Below are 16905 nucleotides of genomic sequence, written 5' to 3'. Positions count from 1 at the left end.
GTTTTTTGAGACAAGGTCTCTCAGTAAACTCAGAGCTTGTGTGACTGGCGAGTCACAAACCCCCAGGCTCTTGCCTCTGCCTCGCTAATACTGGGATGACAGATGCTCAGTCATGCTGAGCTTTTCTGGGAGCACTGAGGGTGAACTCAGGTCTCCATGCTTGCACACCAAGTACTAACCCGCTGAGCCAGTCCCGGCTTCATCTTAATGCATGTATATCACACATTTTGTTCATATCTAATCCCTGGTACCTTCCTTGTTCCCCATCCACCTAGTCCCCTTCCTCCCCCAAATAGTCCCACTTACATTCCCATATCATAGCCATATTTAAATGTATATTTAAATTTAGATTCCACGTGACAATGTATGTTTATCTCAGCCCAGCAAGCTTTGCTTAACATGATGATATCTATTTATATTCATCTTTCTTTATGACTGACTGATGAAGCTGGGCAAGCGTGGTACAGCTGACTGATCTACTATCTCTGGTGTTCTTAGAAACTTTTCCATCACCCTCAAAAATGCAGTCTCTGCCAAGCAAATACAGGAATCAGATTATTAGGGAACAGAATGTGATTTGTAAAGGATTCTGTTACTAGATGCCTGGCCTGTGCATGCCCACCAAGGATTCACTGCGCAGGAGTCGCTGCCTTCTCTGGATAGGCAATGTCAAACTCATCTTTGTAACTCTACATGAAATTCAAATATAAAGGTAACAGAGAGAGAGAAAGAGAGAGAGAGAGAGACTCAATGTGGCTCCCAGGGACACCATTCCATTTAGTGCAGTTAAGAAGTCTGGTGGAACGGCTTTATGACGAGACTCTAAAGCTGGGTATCTGAAATGTGCTTAGGCTTGCCAGAAGGTTAAACATTCTGATGATTGGCAACAAAATTTTAATCATGTTAAACTATGTTTTCATGTTGGGAAGACAAGTTATTCCCTTTTTTGTTATTTAAAGTACACGCATAGCATAATTAATTTCTCATGAAATTATGTTGAAATATCTGCTGTTAGTTTTTTATGGAGAAATAAAACTTAGTCAAAATGATATTTTAAATCTTTATTGATACCATCTTGATAATGACTTACTCTATTTACATACCCTTCTAAACTGTGTCCTTACCATGTGAGGTCGAGTACTTTTTATGATATTAAAACTTGCAAAAGGAATTTAGCTACTTGTAAACATCAGTACAATTTTAATTTCTGAATAAAAATATTTCTAAAGTAATTAATACTTTCTTCAAAACATTAAATGGAAAACCTGAAAATCATTTTTTTTAAATAAAAGCCACAAATAAATAATTTCTATGTACATTTCAAATTGCTCATATCAAATTACCAAGAAAGGCATTGTGCCACCTGTTGGGCAAAGAAAGAAAGCTGCAGATGACATCATTAGACTCACACCCTTAAGTTTTCTAGAGTTTCAGTTAGTCTTTGCTTCAGAACTACTGGACTGAAGAATTCTTTGGATACCGTGCTTTGAAGTCATGTAGGTAACATTATCATTTTTTTTAAAATATCTTATAATATATACTTTGTTAAAAGTTATTCATAAACTCTAAAATACTAGATGATTCAGCTGTCACACCAAGGATGCTTGCTATCTTAATTATCTTTATATGACTGTCTAATAACTATATATCATAAATAAAGATATTGCTTAGTAGTGACCCAGTAATATTTTATGATTAAGTTTCTACTCAGTTTTTGTAATTTTAGCTAAGCTAAACTATAACCTATTAATCAGTTTTTCTTTTTTAAGATGAAGCAAGCATTTCGTTTCCATTTGTGTCCAATACCAAACTTTTGTCCCCTTTCCCGATTTTGGGTGTCTCTTTCTGGAAAGTCAACAATAATAATAAGTCAAGGTAAATCCTTTCTAATTTTTATATTATTCTGATATTGGAAACCTATGGATTAAATATTCAAAAAGAAGAAGAGGAATAACTTCCATAAGACAACATGATTGGTAAGTTTGTTTGAAAGCAACACACGGTGCAAAAACAAAAGGACCTGGCATATGGTTTGCTGGCCTGCCCTTGCAGGTGGAGGGTGGGGAGTCTGGCTGCCAGAGGACAGCCTTCGGCATTTATCATCCATTGTCCCCTTGTCTAAGACAGGGTCTCTTCACCTCAGTATAGACAGGCTGAGCCCGGAACTTCTGGGCCCGCCTCTCATCTCCCCACAGGGAATGCTGGGGATTCTCCTGGCCCTGCTCCTCCTTTTTCTGCACAGGGAATGCTGGGGTTATAGGTTCTTGCACTACTGGGTCTAGTTGCCACACGGATTCTGGTAATCCAAACTCAGGTGGCTTACATGGTCAGTGAGCCACCTCAGCCCTCATCTGCCATTTTGATGTAGATTTCGTACCCATTATGAACAGTGGTTGCTCCTTCTAACTAGCTTTTCATGTTTAAAAGTTTCTAAATCAGACTTTTACCTTCTGGAGTCAACATTTTTAAAGAATCTGCTTATTCTTCCTTTGTAGTTTAGCTTTATTGATGTCAGTGTTTTCTCTAAGGATTTTGGCAACATGGAAAATTACAATCTTGTTGACATAAAGTGTTGACAAAATTACTGACTTGAGAACATTGTTTCATGACAGAACATGAAGCCAATCTAAAACTTTAAGAACCATTTCTAACATAGGCATCTTTCTTTCTTGGAGACTTTTTGTTCAGATGGAAAACTTGAACCACATGAAAGCTGATATTGGACATTTTGAAAAAATCAGCTTTCATTTTGTTAGAATTCCACTAGAAGCTATATATTGAGGTGTGCTCACAGTACCTAATACAAAATAGGCTATATTTTGATCTGCCTAGCCTTGATGCATTAGCTAAGACATAAAAGGATACAGTTAAGATTTCTTCTCTATGTTTTTCTGATACAGACATTTGAACATAATGTGTTTTCTAATTGTCTCTTAGAAATTGACTAATTGCTTAATTTGCTCCGTCTGCAGCGACTGCCTCCTTAACAGCATCTTTTTGCTTTTGAATTCTTTCGGGAAAACAGGGACCGTCGGCATCACTTTTTGGCCGCAGGATAGCAAGCTGCAGATCTTGCTGTTGGTGCTGACGTCTGTGATGGGAGGGTGAGGATTTACATGTAAGGGAGGCAGAAACCCGGGTCTGCTCTGCACCACACTGTGATCTACAGGGAAAGCGCCGGAGCCGCGCCTTTCCAACACCGCATGATTCCTCCTGCTCAGGGGGCCTGGAGGGACAGTCTCCACTAATTCTTTGGACCCTGAAGGCAAAGAAGGTGATGGCGCGAAGATCTTTTTCCTTGCAGCTTTGCCGTCTTCTAAGGTCGGAGGGGTAACGCCCTCAGAGAGCTGGGAATCAGAGCTGTAATGATTGGCCCCCGAGTTTCGCTTTTGAACTATACTTTTTAAAGTGGAAGCAAAGATCTGACTAGAGTCTGGGTCCTGATCAGTGGGAATTTCCATGCATGCCTGGCTTCCTTCTGGAAGCAAAGAATGATAATTTATTTCATCATATGACATCTTCCTTGAGTTGACCTGGTCAAAGGCCCTGAGCAAGTGTGCAGTATCTTTTACATCAATGCTCTGGTGCCTAGTGATGAAGCGCTTAGACGGCGCCAGCGTGTTGGTTTTGTAGGCCACTTCTTCCTCTGGAGTGATGTCTTGGAGCTCCTCTTGCAAGGAGGCCACTCTGGCCTGGTGCTTTAATGACGGTGGACTCTTGATCCAGGCTGGAGACTGGGATAGCTTGGGCCCGTTAGTGGCCATCCCAGGCTTCCTCCGAGGAGAGTCCAGGTCCCAGGCGTTATCACTGCTTCCAGACAACTCCTTATCTTTAAAGCCAAAAAGTGTCAGGTCCGTCTCAGAAGAGTAAGAGAGCGGCAACGAGGCTGTTCTGATGTCAATTTCTGAAGGCGTGGCCGGCGGATGGCTCTCATCCATGTCTGCAGGAGGCACGTTGAGGTACTGCTGCGTGGTGTGCCTCCCAGAGGGCGACTTTGCTGTTGTTATGATGATGACCTCTTTCCCTTTCGCCTGGCACGCACTCAGGAGCACTTTGAGTGTATCTCTGTCTTCTGCATTTATAGCATAAACCAGAGCTGAGTAACCCGCGTGGTCCTGCAGGCTGAGGTCCGCCCCGCTCCTGAGGAGCAAGGACACCACCTCGGGGCCAGCTCTTTCTAAGCACGCGTGCATCAGCGCGCTTTTCCCGGATTTGTCCTGTATGTTGGGGTCAGCACTGTTCTCCAGCAGGTATTTAACCATCTTGGCTCTCCCAACACTCTGCTGGCCGACGTGTTTGGTCTTACAAGCAATCATTAAAGGTGTTTCCCCACGGTCGTTGCTCTCGTTGATGTAGGCACCACCTTCTAGCAACAGTCTTGTGAGGCGAAGCCGGCTCTGATGGACTGCTTTGATCAGGGAATTTCCATCAGTGGAAACTTCTGAGCCTTCATCCATCTTCAAAAGTCAGAAATCAATACCTGGTTATCAAAGAAATTGAAGATCATTAGTCAGACTCGATGTCCAACTTGACGTCATTTTGTCTATTTCTGAAATATGTGTGAAGGGAACATACATAGGATTATGTCATTAATAGAAGCAGAGCAGACTCATTAATTGCAAAAATAAATTTTAGAATAATAATGACCTTTTTGGAATTAAAAACGTTTCTTTAAAATCTTTCTTGAATAACGAAGCACCAGCTTACTATTTTCCTAGATCTCACATTTAACAATAGATCATTTATTTTCTGCTTTTGAAGAAAATATTTTAAATATTAATATTAAAAAGAAAAATTGGGCTGGAGAAATGACTCAGCAAGTAAGAGAGCTTGCTGAGCACTCATGAGGACTTGAGTTTGACTCTGTAGCACCTCTGTCAAAAGCCAGGCATGAGCCTGTAACTCAAAGGCCAAAGACTCAGTAGATTCCAGGACCTCCCTGACAGCTAGCCCAGCTGCCGGGAGAGTTAGCCTTAATGCCAGACCCTGCCTCAAGGATGTAAGACAGAAAGCAGAGTGCAGGCCCTCTCCCAGTCACCTTGTGTGACTGGACTAGCACAGGGGTCTGTGCACCCCCAAACCCAACGCATAAACCACACACATGCGCATATGCACACGCACGCGCGCACACACACACACACACAAATAGAAATAAAAATAAATCCTAAAGAAAATGATTTTTTTAAAAAAGAAGAAACTGGGGAGATGGCTCAGTCATTAAGAGCACTGGCTGTTCTTCCAGAGGGTCCAGGTTCAATTCCCAGCAACCTCTTGGCAGCTCAAAACTGTAATACCAGTTCCAGGGTATCTGAAACCTTCTTCTGGCCTCCTCAGGAACCATACAAGTGGTACTCAGACACGCAAGCAGGCAAAACATGCATTTATGTATACATATAAAAATCTCTAAAGGGAGCCACACAGGCTATGTAAACACTTAATTTTTACCATTGATACTATAAATACATGGTTGATTTATTTCCACATCTCTGATTCAGAGTCCCTCGATATATAATGTTGTTATGGGGGTAATAATTATCACTTTATATTGAGCTAAGAGAAAATCTGTCTTTCAACTGTGTTTACAGTACGAGACAAAGATTAGATTAGCATTATGAATGTGGTATGTAGATATAAGCTGAATAATTTTTAGAAGAATAGTTTCTCCTAGCTACAGTTTTTTTTTCCATTATTTAGAGCATATGCTTGTTGTTATAAAAATGAAATTCCCAACCGTTTGATTTTACCAATGAAGATTCAGAAGCCAGATGCTGGGGTGAAAACATACTAGCTCACAGAGGCAGAGTAAGCACCCAGTTGTTCTTCCTACACGTCCCAGAAAAAAAAAAAAAAAAAAAAAAAGGTCAAAAGCCCAAAGCTAAAAGCTTGCTAGCTCAGCTGACTGACTGCCCAGGAGAAAAAAAAGCCTGCTAGCTCACCCAACAGCCCAGGAGGAAAAAGCCAACAGCTAAAAGCCCAAGAGCGAGAGAGCTAAAGTGCTAAAGAGCAAAGGTTCCAAAAGCCCCTTCTTCTCCACACTGTCTTAAAAGCCCTTCTCTCAAAGTCCCTATTACTCCCTTGCCAGCTGGTTACTTGTTCTGCCTCTTGACCAAGAATTAACTTTATTAAATCCTGTGTACAGAAAGCTCTAGGATTAAAGGTGAGTGCTAGGGCTGAACCACACCATAGTCACCTGTTCACAATAAACAGAAAGTTCTTGGATTAAAGGTGTATGTTATGGCTGAACCACATCAAACAAAAGAAAGGTTTTACAGTTCACAATCTTGGGATTCATAATGGGATCAAATATACTACAACATATGCTTTTAGTTGTTGAGGTCAAGCCTAAATAGATAAGATGCTCCGTATTTCATACAGAGCATCACCCTTTTACAAATGAAAACTACAAATATTTCCAGGTCACTTTAGTTGCTCATTTCTATATGGCACCCACCTAGCACAGCAGACTAGCTAATCACTGATTTCAAAATCTAAGACTGTGACTCCCAGCATGGTGGGTCACTCTTGGAATCCTGGTACATGACAGGTTTAGGTAGGAGTATCACCATGAGTTTGAGATCAGTCTGGTCTACACAATATGTTTAAGGCCAGTTTGAGAGCTACAGGGTAAGACCCTGCCTCAAAAATATAAACAGAATTGAGATTTGTGGGGCATGAATTTCTGTTTATAATAGAGTAGGTGGTTAACATTCTGGTCTCTTACTGGAAGGAAAGAACAGACAAAGAGAACAGAGCGCAAAGGAGGAAAAGACAAAGTAGGCATATACAGAAATTAATTTGTTGTTGACATTGTATGTTCCTGTAGGTTCTGGGCAGGGCTGCAAAGATACCAGCATCCTCAGCCTGTGCTGAGGAACTTCAAGAGACTCTGGAAGATTTTGTATGGAGCTGGTTACAGTAAGATTCGCGGGGTTTAAACTGCTTTAATAATTTAGGGACAACAATGGGGTTTGCAGAAACCAGACACTGAACCTTCTTTTTGAAGACTGTGTAAGAATTTAGAATATTGGGCTAGGAGCATAGTTCAGAGATAGAGCATGTGCCTAGCACATGAAAGGCCCTCGGTTCTGTCCCTAGTACCAACAAACAAACAAACAAAATTAAGGGGCCAATGAGAAATTTAGTAGGTAATGACACTTGTTCTGCAAACCTTATGACCTGGGTTCAACCCCCGGAACCTTTCTAAAAGAGAAAGAGAGAACCAACTCCAGAAGTTGTCCTCCAGCCTCCACACCATAGCATGCATCTATGCATACGTCACACACGCAACAATAATAGTTTTCAAATTAACATTACATTTTTAAAAATACTTTTTACAGGTAGACAAAAGAGGAAGGGAGACGCTGAAGCCTAAACTGCAGTTATCTGCAATGACAGGCTCTGTGTTTAGGGGCAGACTGAACTCGGAAAATATCGCTGTAGATGGCTAGGGTTAGGGCTTACGTGGCAAAATGCACACGACTCATTTTGCTCCCTCCTGAAACCTCCCAAAATGAAATAGTTTTTAAAAAGACATACAGTCAAAAAACCAGAGACAAAACAAGGAAGGCAGTAGCATTCTGAAAGCCTCAAAGCAGAGGAGCCAGCTCGAGAAAGCGAGGAACTAACCGCATACACGACACAGTGTCCTTAAAGCAGGAAGCTTTACACAGGGCTCCAAAATAAGGGGCGGGGGAAGGTCAAAAGTTGCCAGGGAGCAGGCAGACCCTTCACTGCTCCTGCCTTGGACAGCAGCAGACACCCTGAATGGGAGACTCCATCCCCAGTCCCACCTTCACCCTGATCCCTGAGCAATGCTGGCATGTGAAAGCTAGGGGAAATGTGGACAGAGGGTGATTCCTCCAACTCCAGGCCATCAGTGATAGCTGGGGCCATCAGGGGTCTGTTCTCTGAAAATGGTAAAGCATGGGGTCTCCAGACTGAAGAGAAGCGATTGCTGAATGATCACTGTCTGAAAAGAGCTGTAGTCTACCCTCCCTCCACACAGCCGCAGAAAGACTGGCACTGACACCTAGAGTGAAGGATGCTCAGGTCTGCCCTCCACAGCTGGATCTTCCTGGAGCACACCACAGGGTTTCACAGGTTTCCAGAGTGTTCCACCATGAGTCTCACAGGGGACAAGCATCACCACATGCTCCCGCCTTCACCTGGCTCCTTCGCCATGAGCCAATAGTCAAAACAAAACCTGAAAGCAAATGAAAAGTCTCCCTTCATTAAAGACCAGGGCAAACAGAGAAAGGCAAATTGGAGGGGGAAGACAGTAGCTAGGAAAATAAAAACTTCAAAAACTCAGTATCCTCCAAAGTAAGAAACATTATAAGCTTGAAGTAAGAGCAAGAGTGTCAGGGACCATGAAATCTCAAAAGAATGTGAAAGAAACCTGCAAAACTCAGTGAAAATATGTCAGTGGTGATGAGAATCTCAAATGCAGGGAAGGAAAAAGAAAAGAAAAAAGCTGGTCTTCGCGGCACCTGCCTGTAATCCCAGCACTTGGGAAGTAAAAGTGGGAAGGCCAGAAGTTCAAAGTCAGCCTCACAGAGAGACCCTGTCTCACAAAAATAAGTAACAACAGGGAAAGAAAGAAAAGCAAACCAACCAGAATCTGGAAAATGTGGCAGATGGTACCCTAGTCACCATCAACCGTCAACTCGATAGCCTGCAGTCACCTAAGAAAGACTTAAGAACTGCCTAGGTCAGTCTGGTCTGTGGGCGAATGTCTGGACTAGTAACTGATGCAGAAGGCCGAAGCCCACCGTGGACCACGCCATTGCTGAGCAGGTCCTGGGATGTGTAAGAAAGCTAGCCCACATGAGCCCGTGAGGAGGCAGTGTGAGCCCGCAGGCAGTTCCTCCATGCTCCCTCCGCGCCTCCCGCCCCGGAGGTATAAGCCACATAAACCCTTCTCCACATCCCTGTTGGTCAGAGAATCTTATCACAGAGTCAGCGAGGAAACGATATCAAGGGGTAGCAAGAGAAGCAATCGTTGATGAAAGTGTGGGAAAATCCCAGGCCTGGAGAAGAAAGCATTATCAAATTGAAAAGACCTAATCAGAGCGTGGTGCTAAGAGTGAGAGAGTGCATGCCCAAAACACATGCCTGTGAGTTTCCATCGCACGGACCAGAAGCTTCCACTGTCTTGATAGCAGGGGAAGGGGTCCTTGGGTGTGGGGATAAGTCACATATCAAGGGATCAAAAATGAGTATAGATTCAGGCACATCAACAATAGCAATGAGACACAGTGCAGAAGCATCTTTAAATATCTGAAGGAGAAATGACCCTCTGCTTAGAATTCTATATTTAGCCAAACCTTCAGGCAAGAATTGGGACATAGTCTCAAGAATTAACCGAAGGATGGAATCTACCAAGATGAAATGGCAAACAAGAAAAGTAAAGCACAAAGAATATGGAAGCTGAAGATCAAGGAAGAGGCACCCCAACCCCCCAGAAAACGCTGGAGGGACCTGCCAGCTTTATGGATGTTTACAGACATCCTCAAGGTGGCTACCCCACCACAGTCTGTCAGCTAAGGACCAAAGCACACAAACCTGGCTTCAGTTCTTGTCTCTCCTTGCTATGTCCTGACACTTCTCTCTGTTCCCCTCCTGTCCTGCTTCTGTGCCCCCCAAGTGGTGCTCACTTTAGCTCTGCTCACTCCCTCAGCTCTGACACCCGGGACTGAGTCCTGGAGGGCTTGGGGGAGAGAGACTAAACAGCCCCACTCCCTTGGGCAACCAGTCACTGCTCTGCACCAGGTCCAGGTCAGAGGCCCCAAGGATCATAGGATTCAATCCTGATCCTGCCTAGAGGGGTTCCTGCAAGGTTCATGAACCCCAGACCAACTTGCCTTGTGAGACTTTTACCACGTAGAGTCAGCGCCACTCTTTCTTCATTCGTCTAGATTGGTGTTTGCTATATAGTTAAAGTTATTTTTCTTTGGAGTCAGTTATAAATGGGGACAACATTGAAAGCAAAGAGGATAACTGACGAGCATCCAAAGGGACAGTGGCCGTTAGTGGAGGAGGGAGACAGTGTGATCTGGGAGTGTTACCCAGACACCTCTGAAGTCCCAATGATGCTCCACTTTTCAACTGGGACTCTGCTCTTTAAAACTACATTTTCACACACTCTTCCATACAGTATTATAGAAACCTGTATACAGAAAGTGGCAGGATATACAAAGTTAGGCCATTTGAGGCCTTCCTTTCACAACATAGTTCAGCTCCCAGGGTATTAATAGTGTTTGTTGTTAAATACTCCACTGGCATTGCCGTAAATAAGCTCATAAAAGCAGTACTCCAAATCGAACTGCCTCCATTTTGATATCTTCCATGATGCACAGCAAAGCACTCAGGGATAGATTCATAACCTGAAGGAAAGCGAATGCTTTAGTTTTATGTCCTGATCGTCACAGTCTAGAAAAGCTGTTCCACCATCAAAACCTACCTCAAACTTGGGATGCAGAAACTGAGATGGCAGTGTGGGTCCCACCTCTTAGGTCTATTCTGGAAGCAAAACATTTGAAAGTTACAAGTGAGCAACAAAGAAACCACTTTCTTGCAGTTTTCATATACAAATGGGTTTAATATGAGAAGAAATTAGGAGGCAAAGGAACATAATATCAAACACAGAAAGCACTGAGTAAGTCCAAGCCAAGAAATGGTACAGTAGCAATCACAAACAAACAAGTTTAAAAAAAAAACAAAAAACATAAGCCAAAGTCATGCTTGAGAAACAGACCCTGAAATAAAAACACGTTACCATGTACTGACCTCCTTTTTTGTTTGAGAAAAGGTCTCCTGGAACTCACAATGTAAACGAGGCTGGGTCTTGAACTCACAGAGGTCCGACTGCCTCCATCCTGAGTACTGGGATTCAAGGCTTATGCCATCATGCCCCACTCTGCCTTTCAAAATTACACTTTCCCACAGTTTCTAAACTTGGACTCTGACTTGGTTGTTCTCATTCTTAAGTCTAAGAACTTTTAAACGTGAAAAGATGGAAAGACTTTAAGTTAAACACACCACACCACACCACACATACACACACACACACACGCGCGCACACGGAAAGCCCTTCTCTACAACACTAAATCTGAGCACTTACGCACACAACTTTTCTTTCTCCAAGGCTGGGGTCAGGAGGCTCTAAGAGAGAAAACTGGCAATAAACTAGAGACTGGGGTATCTGAAGAAGTAGTGGCCTCTTCTCCATCCTACAGAAATGGGGATGTTGTGGACTCAGGGTACCAACTGGTTGCCTCCTCTGTTGTTGCGTAGATGATGACAGACCTTCTCCCAGGGGCCTGGAGAATTATTTAGGGAAAAAAAAGGGGGGGCCAGAGTCCAGGAGGCTTACTTCTCGCTGGGCTGAATTCTGTTTTTAAATCACTGTTACGTGTGGATGTAGGTGAATGCTGACTGGGGTGGGGCATGCCAGGGGTCAATCTCCAGTGTCCTTCAGGAGTTATCCCTCTTGTTATGTGAGATAAGTTCTCTCACCAGGATGTGGGGGTCTCTGATAAGGGTAAGTTAGCTAGCCAGGGAGCCTGTGGCTTTGGCTGAGGCTGTTTCCCAGTGCTGAGATTAAAAGTGTGTACCATCTATGTGGATTCTAGAGACCAGACTCAGGTCTTCGCGTTTGCGTGGTCAATACCGAGCTGAAGGAGCTAGCTCCCCGCCTTTGACATTATGCTAGGTTGCTCAGCCCGACCACCTGGCCTCCAGAAATCCTCTGCCCCAGTCTCCAGAGTATCTACACCCATAGGCATGTGCTTCCACACTGGACTGTAACGGCATCTGAGTCTGCTCACACTTTACATTTCCTAGGACCGTTCTGATACTGCTGATACTTCAGTGATTTTTAATTGAAAATACTTCGTCACATACTTTGTTCCCCAGAGACCATGATTAGTTCCCACCATCTCATTTTGTAGCCACTGCCTAACGAGAATAATCCTGTCATTAGCCTTCCCCCTCTTTGGGGCATCCTTTCATCTTGCCAGAGCGATCTGTAAACCACAAATCCTGCATTTGAATATGATTTACTTTCCGTTGAGTATTTGATGAAGACCACTTCTTCCGCCTGGAATGAGCTTTCCTCCTGTGGGAAGTGTCCTGAGAACCAAGGGCTGATGCCATCTGGGCATTCGGTCAGCCCCTTGGCTTTTCTACTTTTCTGACACTCTCTTCACTGTCCCTGTGGCTTCCATGCAGGTCACAGTTCATCTGGAACAGGTTCAGAGTCAGCCAGACCCAGAGCTGGATCTTAACTTTGCCATTGTTAGCTGTATGTCCTAGTCAAGCCTGGGCCTCGTGGAGGGTTGGCTTCCTCATCTGAGGAATGCCAGTCTTACGGCATTTATACTGGGTGGCCATGCAGCTGAAATCAGACAGAACCAGAAGGAAGCTTTTCTGCTGTGCTTTCTACTCAATCCATTCTTCTTTTCAAGAATTTTGTCTTAGAACCTAAGCTTCTCTTTTGATCACATCCCAAATCCAAGGCCTTTTAAAATAACAGAGCTAGAAAGAGGGCTTGGTGGATAAAACACCTATTTTGTGAGCATGAGAACCTGAGTTTGAAGCCCCAGAACCCATGCTAAAAGAAATGTGACATGATGGTGCATGCCTGTAAGCCCAGCACTCAAGAAACAGAAATAGGTAGATCCCTGGGCCTCACTGGCCAGTTAGCCTAGCTGACCTGGTGAGTTCCCAGTTAATGAAAGATTTTCAAAAACAAAAATGGTTAAAGACTAGGAAGTCGTCTTAGTCCATACAGCACTTACCATGCAAGTGTGAAGAGCAGAACTCAGATCCCAGCACTCACATAAATGTAGGGTGACTCTGATAGCCAGCCTGTAATTCCAGCACATGGAAAATGGAGAGAGGAGGACCCCTCCCCCACCACCGTAGCCCGGGCAAGCTGGGAGGCTAGACTAGCTGAATCACTGAGCTCTAAGTTAAGCGAGTGATGCCACCTCAATAAAAAAGATGGAGAGCAACTGAGGAAGGCATTCACACACACACACACACACACACAGGAACAAACACAAGCAGGCACATGTACTTGCAAACCTCCATTTGCTCTCATACAAGCACTGTTCACTTATGAATGTGTATACACCATGCCCACATACCTCAGACAGTGCCTGAGAACTGACTGAAACACAAGGGTGTCCTCTGGCCACCCTACACATTAAAAATGTGTTCATGTGCACACACAAGTATATACAAACTAAATGAATAACTTTAAATTACAGACACACTATTGGAAATGACTTTCTTACTCTGTAAGTAATGGCTCATCATTTCCTTATGGGTCCCTATGTTATTAGAAGAGCTTAATTATTAAATATTATTTATTTTTAAATAGTTGTGTAAAAACCCCTCCCTATTTTATTTCTTTTTAAGTTTTATTTTATGTATATGAATGTCTGTGTTGATGCCCTTCGGCGCCAGAAAAGAACATCAGATCCCCTGGAACTACAGTGACAGGTGGTTGTGAGGGGTCATGTGGGTGCTGGGAATTGAACATGGGTCCTTTGGAAGAGAAGCCAGAGCTCTTAACAGTTGAGCCATTTCTCCATCCCCACTCCTTGTTAAAACTAGAAACCTTTAACTTTAGTTAGAATGCATCACTGTGTACATTCTTACACTGCCTTTCTTTGCTGGTAAGCTTCCACTCAAAATTAACTTATTTTTTTTTTTTTTTAGTTTTAAAGGCAGCTGGGTGGTGGTGGCACACGCCTTTAGTCCCAGCACTCAGGAGACAGAGGCAGAAGCAGGATATCTATGAGTTCTAGGCCAGCCTGGTCTACAAAGTGAGTACCAGGACAGCCAAAGCTACACAGAGAAACCCTGTCTCAAAAAACCAGAAAAAGAAAAAAAAAAAAAAAAAAAAAAAGGTTTAAAGGCATAAAGGCATAAACTTCCAACAACAACAACAAAAAAACAACTGGAGAAAAGGTGTTATCAAAAGGTGTTATAAAATTGTTATGAACAATTTAGAGAAGCTTTGAAAGGAGAGGAAAGCTGTCAGAGTGATAACGGTAAATGACATGTGAGGAGCCACTGGTGTAATGACCTTTGACCTGTGGGCCCCAGTAGTCTCAGCACCACCACAAAAAAAAAAAAAAAAAAAAAAAAAAAAAATAGCAATGAGGCACAGGATGAAAAGCAGGGATGGTCTGAAAATCTGTGGATAGATCACCTGGATTTCCAAATGCTCTCCGCACCCCAAGTAGCTGACAACCAGTTAAGACTGACCATGTGAACAAATTGATCAGAAAGACCACAGATAACGGAGGCAGCAGATAGTGAGGACAGAGGGAGAGCTGCAGACTGAAGCTGGGGTCGCCAGCTCTCTGCTGTGTTACCAGGAAACCAGAAGACAGAGGCAAAGCATGGCATCTTAGAATCAGGGGCCCTTGGGAAAAAATATCTGTTGACAAATGGAGCCAAACACACCTAGCTACACTCGCCCTCCCAGACACCCACTCCAGATGGAAATAGAAAGTTACCTGAAAACATTATTCCCGATTCCACACTTGATTTTTTGTCTCTTCTCTCCCTGGGTGAGCTTTCCGTCAGGCAGCTGTCAGCTCCTACGAAAGGAAATCAAAGCTATTCAGAGGCACATAAACACTGACGATTTGTTGCCTGCATCTCTCCCATTCGAAGTCGAGGTTTTTAATTCCTTGTTTAGAAATCCCTACAGTATTTGGTTTATCACATTTCACTGACTACGAGTTTGTAAATGAGACTGGAATGGATCCCACGCACGCACAGCAACCTGGCCCAAGTCTGTTTGCAGGCAAGCCCACCCCACTGGTGGGCTAGAATTGATGAGGCCTTGGTGCTCGCCCGATTCAGCTCACATTTTTCTACAAGAGAGTGGGAAAGGTAACCGGACCCTCTCAAGGTCATTCCTTTCTCCTGTCTGCCTGGAGTTAAATTCTGGCTTCCATGTACTGTACCTCCGTATCTCCCTGCCTCTTAGCCGGCAGACTTCCCAAGGCAGGGCCCCGTTTGGGGTACCTGATTTGTGTGGTACCCAGCACAGTAGTGCTATAAGACTGAAATGCCTGGAAAGCCATCTTGGAGATGATTTTTCCTGTTGCTGTTTGTGCACCCACCACTCCCACCTTTCTTTTCACTAGGACAGGACAGTGATTTTCTTTTGTGTTCCCTCCTATAGAACAGTTTCTGGTTATGTAGCTGGAGAGTGGGCACATGCCTCTAAAGCTCAGAACAGCCCTTTCTCTTTTCCTAGTGCCTGCCCTGCTGTGGCAGGGAACCTGGGCTCTCTCAAAGTTACCAATGGGGCAGGAGCAACATCTACACTGCAGGGGATGACTGTGAGGAGTTTAAAGACCAGAATGTATTTACTGCTTAGGAATTCAGTAAGTCCTGCATCCCAAACCCAAGGTAGGAAACCTGACAGGGTTCCCTTCCACCACTGGCATCTCCATCTTTTCCTAGTCCCAGAATCATGTGAGCCTTTAAAAAAGACCGCCCACTCCTGTTTGTTTCCTGGGTGTTCCCGAGCCCTGCATTTGCCCACGGGGGATGCCTTCACCATCATTCCCAAGTGGTCTGACAATCGACTTCCTTGCAGGAGTGAAGGGCCGAGGTGCTGCCACAGCCCAGAGGAGGATTAGGGAGCCCACGGGTCCCAGGCAAGAGTACAACTCTGAGTGAGAGTCAACTAGAACAAGAGCCTGTCCTCTCCCAGTCAGGTCTTAAGAATCATAGTCCCGATGGGCAGTCCAAGGCCAGACAGCAATTGGAATGAGGCCAGCCAGAGGTCATAAGCAAAATGTGTCTCTTCCCAGCAAGGAGAGAGTCGGGGCCAAGCAAAAGATGCAATGACTGGCCAGGAAAGATGGCTTTCCTGAGTCTCCAGTCTTCTAAGAAATACTCTGAAGCTGCCCACAGGAAGGAATTCATTGATAAGCTTTGCTGTTCCTCTCACACATAGCTAGGATGTCTTTTAGCTATATCTATGAGCTACCCTTTGGGCTCTGGGGCAAGGTTGTGAGGTGCCTAAATCCCAACTTCTCTCAGAAGATTCCCTTCCTCAGCAGAGAGAGAGCCAGGGGATGGGGGTAAAAATTGCAAACCTGACCCTCCAAAGTGTCTGGGAAGCAGCGAGATACCAAGGGGACTGAATTTCCAGGCTGTTGAGTATGCAGGCGGCGCCTCGAAGGTCCCTGCCTGGTTTGCTCAGATTTTCCCCAGTTCGGGAAAGAGCAAGTCCAAGGTGCTGTCGGAGAAGGGCAAAGGAAGGTGACTGGGGCGACAGCGCCGGGGCGCGGATGGGGGCGGGGTGCTCATTTCGTCGCCTCCAGTCCTAGCCAGGGAAGGCAGCTGTCCACGAAAAGGGCTGGGCCAGGAGGCCCTGGGCAGTGGTCCCCGCGCAGCCCACCAGCCTAGCAGGCTGGGGAGATGGAAGGCCAGAAAGCGGGCTGCCCTGGGCATCCTTCCCCACCCCCCGCAGGAGCCGCTCAGCAGCCGGCTCTCCACGGAGAGGGTCTGGATGGCTAGTGCCAAGGATGTGCGCACCCGGGAGCCGCAGAGACGGGACCGCGCGCCCGGAGACCCTGGGTTCTGCAGCCCGGGGTTGCAGTCGGCGCGGCTGCCGCAGCCGCTCTCCGCACCTCCGCTGCCCAGAGGCCACGGACCTGCGGCCACGCGCTCCGGCCGGACCCCCGCGACCCGCGCGCTCCACCGGCAGAGCGCGCGCCGCTCCCGCCGCGGGGCCGCCACCCCACAGCCTGGGCCCCGAGCCGCTCCGCCCGCGCCGCGAGGCCCGAAGGCGGCGAAATCCGCAGCCCCGCGGGGTCCGGGCGCGAGCCACCACCGGGGGCTGCGGACCCGCGGGGGCCCCGA

General features: G+C 45.3%; 1 protein-coding gene across 2 annotated transcripts in view; it reads right to left on the bottom strand.

The window, feature by feature from the left end:
* Window positions 1-1065: 1065 nt before the first annotated feature.
* The window catches only part of Ankrd34b (ankyrin repeat domain 34B), a 16652-nt gene continuing 812 nt past the window's right edge, over window positions 1066-16905 (bottom strand). The window contains exons 2-4 of one of the 2 annotated variants that reach the window (XM_055625517.1): window positions 14535-14618; window positions 10463-10521; window positions 1066-4480 (exon numbers count right to left, since the gene is read on the bottom strand). In XM_055625517.1, coding sequence (XP_055481492.1) covers window positions 2934-4457 — 1524 coding nt within the window. In that variant the 5' untranslated portion in view covers window positions 4458-4480; window positions 10463-10521; window positions 14535-14618 and the 3' untranslated portion in view covers window positions 1066-2933. Of the gene's footprint in view, window positions 4481-8029; window positions 8085-10462; window positions 10522-14534; window positions 14619-16905 lie in introns of those variants that run through there. The other variant, XM_055625518.1, reaches the window with a different exon arrangement.

This window comes from Psammomys obesus, unplaced genomic scaffold (genome assembly GCF_907164565.1).
Source record: "Psammomys obesus unplaced genomic scaffold, mPsaObe1.curated_primary_1811, whole genome shotgun sequence".
NCBI classification, from domain to species: domain Eukaryota; kingdom Metazoa; phylum Chordata; class Mammalia; order Rodentia; family Muridae; genus Psammomys; species Psammomys obesus.
Note: the sequence above shows the minus strand (reverse complement) of the source record. Positions and strands in the feature narration are given on the sequence as shown.